General features: G+C 41.9%; 1 protein-coding gene across 6 annotated transcripts in view; it reads right to left on the bottom strand.

The window, feature by feature from the left end:
- The window catches only part of Ccdc138 (coiled-coil domain containing 138), a 138,843-nt gene extending 129,593 nt beyond the window's left edge, over positions 1–9,250 (bottom strand). For 3 of the 6 annotated variants that reach the window (XM_029570651.1, XM_017801785.2, XM_017801784.2), the window contains exons 1-3: positions 9,104–9,250; positions 8,340–8,384; positions 8,130–8,187 (exon numbers count right to left, since the gene is read on the bottom strand). In XM_029570651.1, coding sequence (XP_029426511.1) covers positions 8,130–8,187; positions 8,340–8,366 — 85 coding nt within the window. In that variant the 5' untranslated portion in view covers positions 8,367–8,384; positions 9,104–9,250. The remainder of the gene's footprint in view (positions 1–8,129; positions 8,188–8,339; positions 8,385–9,103) is intronic. The other 3 variants (XM_029570652.1, XM_029570653.1, XM_029570654.1) reach the window with 3 other exon arrangements.
- Between the last annotated feature and the right edge of the window lie 434 nt (positions 9,251–9,684).

The raw sequence follows: 9,684 nt of genomic DNA on the forward strand, positions 1-9,684 counted from the left end.
AACCAATACTGCTCAAATTATTCAAAAAGATAGAAATGGAGGGAGAACTCCAAAATTCCTTCTATGAAACCAGTATCACTCTAATACCAAAACTAGGTAAAGATACAACCAAAAAAGAAAACTATAGACCCATATCCTTAATGAACATAGATACAAAGATACTCAATAAAATACTTGCAAACTGTGTACAAACACACATCAAAAAGATGATCCACCACGACAGGCTTTATTCTAAAACACAGGGATGGTTCAACATACATAACTCAATAAAAGTAATAAAACATATGAATGGACTTAAAGACAAAAACCACATGGTCATCTCAACAGAGGCAGAAAAGACATTTGACAAAATCCAACATGCATTCATGTTAAAAGTCCTAGAAGGAATTGGACTGGGGTGATCATAGCTCAACATAATTAAAGCTATAGACAACAACAAAGCCATAGCCAACATCATCCTAAATGGAGAAAAACAAGAAGCATTCCCATTAAAATCAGGAACCACACAGGGCCGTCCACTATCTCCCCTCCTTTTCAATACAGTGCTTGAAACACTTGCAAGACCAATAAGACAAGAGAAAGAAATTAAGGAGAACCAATTGGAAAAGAAGAGGTCAAATTATCCCTATTTGCAGGTGATATAATATTATACATAAGAGATCCCAAAAATTCCACTAGAAAACTGTTAGAATTGATTAATACTTTCAATAAAGTGGCAGGATACAAAATCAAACTACAAAAATCAGTAGCCTTTCTATATACCAATAACAAGCAATCAGAAAAGTCACTCGAGGAAGCCCTCCCATTCTCAATAGCCTCATAAAAACCAAACTATTTAGGAATAAAACCAACCAAAGACATTAAAGATCTCTAAAATGAAAATTTCAAAATGCTAAAGAAAGAGATAGAGGAAGACACTAGGAGATGAAAAGACCTACCATGCTCATGGATTGGCAGAAACAATATTTGAAAATGACCATCTTACCAAAAGCAATTCATAGATTCAATGGAACCCCAATCAAAATACCCACAACACTCTTCACAGAGGTTGACAAAATAATACTAAAATTCATATAGAATCAAAAAAGACCCTGGAGCCAAAACAATCTTGGGCAAAAAGAACAATGCCGGGGAGATCACCATACCAGATCTCAGATTATATTATAGAGCTATAGTCATAAAAACAGCATGGTACTAGCAAAACAGACAGTAGATCAATGGAAAACAATAGAAGACCCAATCATGAGTTAATATGGTTTCAGTCACCTGATATTTGACAAAGGATCCAAGAACACACATTGGAGGAAAGAGAGTATCTTCAACAAATGGTGCTGGCAAAACTAGATCTCTATCTGCAGAAGAATGAAACTTGGCCCTTATCTTTTACCCTGCACAAAAGTCAACTCCAAATGGATCAAAGACCTCAATATAAAACCTGAAACTTGGGGCTGGAGAGATGGTTCAGCAGTTAAGAGCACTGACTACTCTTACAGAGGACCCGGGTTCGATTCCCAGCACCCACATGGCAGCTACGAACCGTCCTTAACTCCAGTTCCAAGGGAATCCAAAGCCCTCTTCTGACCTCCATTGCACTGCACAACACGGGTGCACTCCCATACATGCAGGCAATATACTCATACACATAAAATAAAAATAATAAATAAAATATTTTTTTTTAAAAACCTGAAACTCAGAAACTGTAAGAAGAAAACTTAGGCAGCACTCTCCAACATACAGGTGTAGGAAAGGACTTTCTAAATCAGATACCAGCTGCTCAGGCACTAAGGTCAACAAATCAGCAAGTGGGACCCTCATTAAACTACAAAGTTTCGGTACAGCAAAAGAAACAACCAAGGAAGGGAAGAGGAAAATCACTGAGAGACAATCTTCACCAGCTACACATTCAACAGAGGATTAATATCTAGAATAGTCAAAGAACTCAAAAAAAAAGGAAGAAATCAGAAAATAAACTACCCAATGAAAAGATGGGCAATAGACATAAACAGAGAGTTCTCAAACAAAGAAATAAAAATGGCTAAGAAGCACCTTAAAAAGTGCTCCACATCCTTGGTAATTAGAGAAACGCACATAAAAAACACTTTAAGATTCCATCTTACCCCAGTCGGATTGGCAAAGATCAAGAGAACAAATGCTGGAGAGGATGTGAAGAAAGAGGAACACTCAATCACTGCTGGTGGGAATGCAAACTCGTGCAACCACTATGGAAAGCAGTATGGAAAACCCTCAAAAAGCTAAAAATGAACCTACCATATGATCCAGTGATAGCACTCCTTGGCATACACCCGAAGGACTCATCCTACTATAGAGATACCTGTACATCCACGTTTGTTGCTGCTCTCTTCACAATAGCTAAGAGATGGAAACAACCTAAATGTCCCTCAACTGATGAATGGTTAATGAAAATGTGGTACATCTACTCAATGGAGTTCTACTCAGCAATAAGAAAGATGAAATTCAGACTTTGCAGGTAAATGGATGGAGCTAGAGAGTGCTATACTAAGTAACACAATTGCAGAAAAGCAAACGACGTATGTTCACCCTCATCTGGATTATAGCACCACTCCCTTATATGTGATTATATAAATTCTGATGTAACACCAGAAGCAGGGTAAAGGGAAAGGTTACATGGAGGTAAAGGAAAAGAAACAACCAAAAGGGGGATAGCAGGAAACAGATGTTACCTGAGGGAATTGAAGAAAGTGGGATTAATCAGCAGGGAGAAGAGAAGGGAGGGATATGCAAGAGACCATAGTGTGGGAGAGAGAAGTTAGGAGAGGAAAGATGGCAGGAGTTGGGAGGTATTTGGGGGAGGATGGGGATAATGGAGGCACTGTAACTAGGGAGGGAGGGAAGTCGGATGAGGGAAAAAAGAGTAGAGATGAGTGAATCTGGTGGGGGGGGGTGGTTAGGAAACCTAGAGGGAAAAGTGATGCCCTAGAAACCCTATGAGAAATGCATGTAGAGTGTCTGAACATTAATGCATATGTATACCTGGGAGCTGCTTGGCCACTGCTTGGAACGCAGTGCCAGATAGAAAAGGCCTTAGAGTGACAAGCATGCCATACAGCACTCATCGAAAAAGCTTCTTTTTTCAACATATGGATGCTACTGCAGAGTCACACATCTGGTCAGGCACAGAGAACATACGTCTGGGAGATGCCCAGTTCTAGGTGACACATCTACAGTCGAATCTCTACAAGGCCCATGGAACATAGTAGAATAAGGGGTAGAGAGAGAGGGGGCTAATGCACCCCTCAACTCTCACCAGTGAGGCTTCCTTGTACATCAGTGTGAGATGCACACAGGAGGCCACAACTGACCAAGTTTTAGAAAATAAGAGACTATAGATAGTAGGATGGGAATCCTATACGAAACCTTGCCCATCCATGGCTCAGGGACCACTGAAGAAAAGGAGGTGGAAAGATTGTAAGAGCCAGGGCTGGTTCATGAACACAGGGGGGTGGAGGCTTTCAGGAGACTGGAGGCTTGATTCATGTGAGCCTATGGCAGTGGTGGCGTTGAGCATGGGGCCTATGTCAGCTCAAATAAACAATGCCTGCCCCCTGCAAAAATTAAAATGTAATAAGCTTAGAAAAATATGAAATTACCTAGTAAGCCATTTGATGAACTTTGTGTGTGGGCACGCATGTGTGAGAGACAGTGGGGGGGAGGGGGGGAGGGAGGGAGAGAGAGAGGCAGGCAGAGAGAGAGAGAAAGGGAGAGGAGGGAGAAGGAGAGGGAAAAGGAGTGGGGGAGAGAGAAAATCACTATATAACTTTGGCCGGCCTGGAATTTGCTATGTAGATGAGACTAGCCTTGAATTCACAGAGATCCACCTACCTCTGACTCCCAGTGCTAGGATTAAAGACATGTAGCACCATGTCTGACCACATTTGATGATTTAAAAAAAAAAATCTATGACAATTTACTATTTTAAGAGTTCAAAACCTTCAGAAGCTGGGGTTTGGAAGCTCAGGGAACACTGAGACATAGTTCAGGTTGTGAAAATTCCCATTCCCAGTGAAAGCCATAAACCACTGCACATCTGATATATAAACAAAAAACGAATATGCAGTTTATTAACAGTCACTCTTTTGTTGTTGTTTTGTTGTTGGTGGTGTTTTTTTAAGACAGGGTCTCACTATGCAGCCCTGGCTGCCCAGAACTCACTATATAGACCAAGTTGGCATCGAACTCACAGAGATCTGCCTGCCTCAACCGTCTGAGTACTGGGATTAAAGGTGTACACCATTTTTTTAAAGGATTTTTATTTTTCAGTGTGTGTGTGTGTGTCTGTGCCACGTATGCAGATACTCAGAGGACAGAAGATGGTGTCAGAATCTCTAAAGCCTGAGTTACTGGCAGTCGTAAGCCACCTGACCTGGGTTCTGGGAACTGAACTTAGGTCCTCTGGGAGAGCAGTGTGAACACAACCACTTAGACATCTCTCCAGCCCCTGTTATTCTTTATTAATTTCCCCCCTGAAATTTAATTAATTTAAAGAAATATGCTAGTGAGCAAATACAATGAATGTCTTTTCAACCCTCAAAGTCATACTTGGGAGACAGTGGTAACAAAAAAACTAGTTAGCAAGCTACTTTCTTTTTTTTCTGAAATGCTTTTTTTTCCCTGAAAATTTTTTTTCCTAAAATGGTTTTTGCAAGCTACTTTTAATGTACGCAGTGCACATCCACATTGGCTAGCTTTAGTTGTCAACTTGACACACCTGGGAAGAGGAAACCTCAGTTGGGGAATTTCTTCTATCAGACTGGCCTATGGCTGTGTCTGTGAGGCATTTTCTTCATTGTTGAGTGATGTGGGAGGGCCCAGCCCACTGTGGGCAGTGCCACCCAAGGGCAGGTGGTCTTGTATTTATAAAAAAGCAAGCTGAACACAGGTCAAGCAAGCCTTGTAAGCACCATTCCTCCATGGTCTGTGCTTCAGGTTCCTGCCCTGAGTTCCCGCTTTGGCTTCCCTCACTGATGAACTGTGACCTGGCAGATGTAAGATGAAATAAACACTTTCCTTCCAAGTGTCTTTATCACGGCTATTGAAAGCTAACTAGAACAATGTCACACAAGAGAAACCTCAATGAAAGGGTATTTAAACCATGGCTTAGAACTCTGGCTTACACAGGATCTTCAAAAAGAATAATTTTTTTAAGGAAATGACATGACAAAGATGGAAGTTTTGCTTCCAAAAGTGGGAACTGTGGGAATGCAAGTTGGAAGTAAACAAAGGAAGTAAGGTTTGTGGATTCCTTTGAGTCTATGGGTTCCATGTCTGAACTGGTAAAAGATCTCTTCAGAGATTAACTTCTATCCTTCCACGTAGATACAAAAAACACTTTTACAATTTTATGCACTTTTACAATTTTATGCCTGCTTTGAGGCAGATAGAGGGAAACGAGGAAGCTTTTCTTTTGTCTTAATGTGTGTGTATGTATGTGTTCATACGTGTAGGTGTATGTGGGTGTGCATGCAGGTATCTGTGCATCAGTGTGGCAGCCAGAGGCTGACATGCATGTCTTCCTCAATCACCTTCCACCTTGTTTTTTTAACAGTTTCTTTCACTGAACCTGGAGCTCACTGATTCAGCTAAACTTGCTGCCCAGCAAGCCCCAGGGTTCTTCCTGTCTCCACCTTCCAACACTGAGATTACAGAAGTGTGCCACCTGGCCTTTACATGGGTGCTGGGGATCCAAGCTTAGGTCCTTAGGCCTATGCAGCAAGCACTTTACTAACTGAGTCATCTCTCCAGTCCCAGGGAGATTTTTCTGCCTCTGCTCCTTCTTAACTATATTTATATCAAAGAGGCATATTTGGAGGTGACGTATTCTAGCTTCCATCATACCACACAAAAATATCTCAAAATGCCAAAGAATTATAGGCAGACAACAGATGACAATTCTTTTATAAAAACAACAGAAAAGGAAGTTTTCAAATGTTATGCAAACATTAAGTATAGACCACAGCAGTAAAAGCTAACAAACATTGGCAAGAAAAGCTGAAAACTGTTGCTGTTTCTTACATTCTCCTAAAATTCTGCCAGGCACTCAGATAAGGAGCACTGTCCATCACTGCAAATTCAACTTGTGTTATTTAAATTCAGGGAAAATAAATGGGCCCACAGGATACTTAGGGGTCAATATTAGTGAATATAATCTGCAATTTATCTATCACCATAAAATTTTCCTGTTTCTAATCCAAGTCAACCTTTATAAAAGCCACCTGAGGGGGCTAGAGAGATGGCTCAGTGGTTAAGCAGAAGACCCAGGTTTGGTTCCCAGCATTCACATGGTGACTAACAACCAGTTCCACAGGATCCAACACCCTCTTCTGACCTCCACAGGCATTGCACAACACAGGTATACTTACACACATGAAGGTATTACACTCATACACATAAAATAAAAATGGTAAATAAAATACTTAAAAGTCAGCTGATTTCTAAAGTCTTTCAACTTCTCTTCATTAGCTCTGCTAGCAGTGGCAATAATTTCTTTCTTCTAATCCATTGTTAAGAGCCTGGCTATTTCCTGTCAGCCTGTCCAGTTCCAGCTTTTTGCTTGATACTTCAGCAATCAACTTTAAGAGCCATCCTTTCTTTTCCCTTGAATGCTTATTCTTTCTGCAGACTCATTTGGATACCCTAGAAATAGAAACCGTTCTTCCTTCTTTAATTTCACAGACAGGCTTTTCTAAAGTGCTCTATTAGCTCTATTCAATCGTTGCAGGCATCTCTGATAGGGTGTATCATTGAGTGCTTTTTAACTTATTCCCAAATTGATTGATGCTTTTTTTCTTTTTTGGTCTTTTTGAGACAGGGTCTCCTGTAGCCCCAGCTGTCCTGGAACTCACTATGTAGACCAGGTTGGCCTTGAACTCACAGCCTGCCTCTGCTTCCCGAGTGCTGGGATTAAAGGCGTGCGCCACCACACCCGGCGATGCTTTTTTTAAATTTTATTTTATGCTTATAGTGTTTGCCTACATGGTATGTGTGTACATCATGTATCTGCCTGATTCCCAAGGGGGCCTGAAGAGAGTATCAGATCCCCTGGAACCAGAATTACAGATGATTGAGCAGTCATGGGAGTGCTGGGAACCAAACCCCAGTCAATGCTCTTAATTGAACCATCTCTCCAGCCCCTATTCTTTTATTAAAGAGCATCAATCTGTCCTCTACGATTAGGTAAGATACTTTGGCAGTCAAGTCTGAGCCCCCTTTCCTAAATCGGATCAGATCAATACTGCTGTCCACTCACCAGTCAGTCCTCAGATCCAGCCCCCACAGCTTGATGAACTTAAAGACACTATGCTTCAATTAATGATTACCGGTTTACTAGTAAAAGATAACTTTTAAGTATTAGTAAACAGACTAATGGTTAATACAAATTACCACAGAAATGTTTTAGATTATCACAAAATATTACAACCCACGTAACCCACAGTATAATTATCTTTTCCAAGTACACTTACTTGATAAATTCTTCTTTTAGTTACCCTGCCACTAACTCAGAAAAGTTTATGCCAAAAAATAGCTATTAGTTTTCTTTAACCAATATAGTCCTTTTTTTTTTTTTTTTTTTTTTTTTCGGTCTTTTTGAGACAAGGTCTCCCTGCAGCCCCAGCTGGCCTGGAACTCACTTTGTAGACCAGGTTAGCCAGAACTCAGAGATTCACCTGCCTCTGCCTCCCAAGTGCTGGGACTAAAGGAGTGTGCCACCACAGCCCGCCTAATATGCTCATTTTTAACATCTTCAAAAGCAGACATACCAGCTGGGGATGCAGGCTAGTAAGGGAACATTTGTCTGGCATGAACAGGGCCTGGCCTCAACCCCAGCACCACAGGAGGAAAAAAAGAGACATATCATAAATTACACACACACACACACACAAAGGAAAAAAACAAAAAACAACAGCAACAACCAGAAAACCCTCAAAGACATCTCACACATTTACCCCCTAAAACCATGATTATTATTAAAGTCATTACCAGATTGAAAAAATTTAGTATAAAAAATAACTAGCTCTAAGTCTAAACATTTACAAAAAAATTTCTAAAATTTGTTAAAGCACTCAAATATACTAATTATTCTACTGGCTTACCTGGGGAGGTTTGAAATTTTCTCTTATATTTAGCCTCATCAAAATGTGAAAACTCATGCTAAGAAAAAAAAAGACATACATAATGTGTACATTAAGGATGAATTTACTCCTTTAAAATATTTCCCATAAATTATATAGGTTAACATGGAGAAACAGAGTGGGCATCACCCCAACCAACATTAGCATCACTAATAAACCAACATCATGTACCTGTTGATTCGTCAAAGCAGCCCACATATCACTCCTGTCGTATTCCTGCCAAAATACACAAGCAGAATCTAATCAGGAGGTATATCCATCAGACAAATCCACACTGAGAGACATTCTAATACACATCTTTCTCCTTGGAAAAGCATTAATGTTACAAAAAAAAAAAAAGGATCTGTTCCAGATTAAAAGCAACGAGACAACCAATTGCACAGTTCATTCCTAATTATATCTGGACCACGAAGAAAATTTCTAATCATAATTGAGATAGTGAAATCTGAATACGAACTACCCAGTATCACTGTAACAATGCCAAATGTCCTGAAAATAGTTGAGTAGCTATGAAAGAGAACGTAGTTATTCATAGACAAACCAAACTTGAGGGTTTATATTTAGGGGCAAAGGAGTACAGTTCCAGCAAACTACCTTCAGCTGGGGGAGAAGGGTTTGATGGGTCACAAAGCAACTGTGGCAAAACGTTAACTGTGCATTCAAAGAAGGGTACAGGAACTCAGAACACTGCGACCTTCTTGTACGTCTGAAATTACTTCAGACTAAGAAGCTTGTTTTCTGTGCTCGCTTCCCTCTTGTCAGTGCAAGTAGAATACTTCCTACAGAACCCCACCACCGCGCACCGGGAAATCTCGTTCCCTGCGGCAGCGCCCTGTCGCGGGAGCCAAGGCCCAGCGCTCCGCAGGCTCCCGACGCCCCGAGTCAGCCCAGGGCCGCGATCCCCGCGGCCAGAGTGCAGCCCACCGCGGCCTCACCTCCACGGGGCAGCTGCACGCCAATCCGCAGCGGCTTTTGAGACGCTCCGCTATGAAGTCCTGCCCCGGCGGCTTGACCAACCTCGGCTCCAAGGCCAGCCGCTGCCGGCGGTCACCCCGGGAAACGCGCTCACAGCCACCCACGCAGGGCGAAGCGTCAATGCGTCATGACGCCCGGCCCCGCCCCCTAACAAGGGACTGCGGGGGCAACCTGGTTACTCAGGAAATCGGAGGGTCGCTTGGGGCGGTCCAGGTGTTTCCCAGGCAGCGAACGAACCTTAGGGCTGAGTGTCAAGGAGCGTTTCGGCTGCGGAGCGCCGCCCTGGAACTCAGGGTTGGCATCAATTGCCCCAGTGAGGTCCTGTGTGCATTATGACTTAGCGGAACACACGTTTCTTCATCCAAAGTGGCCTTTGCTGTCATACAGAAGAAAAACCAATGTTGGAACAGGGAGGCACATAAACCTATTCACTTGCCTTGCCTTTCCATAGGTAGTGTAACAATTAAAATGAATTAAGAGATGGGCATGGAAGGTGGAGGTAGGAGGCCAGGATGCGGTGCACAGTCATATGGAGAGCAGC

The sequence above is a fragment of the Nannospalax galili genome, unplaced genomic scaffold (genome assembly GCF_000622305.1).
Source record: "Nannospalax galili isolate Female #2095 unplaced genomic scaffold, S.galili_v1.0 scaffold323, whole genome shotgun sequence".
Taxonomy (NCBI): Eukaryota; Metazoa; Chordata; class Mammalia; order Rodentia; family Spalacidae; genus Nannospalax; species Nannospalax galili.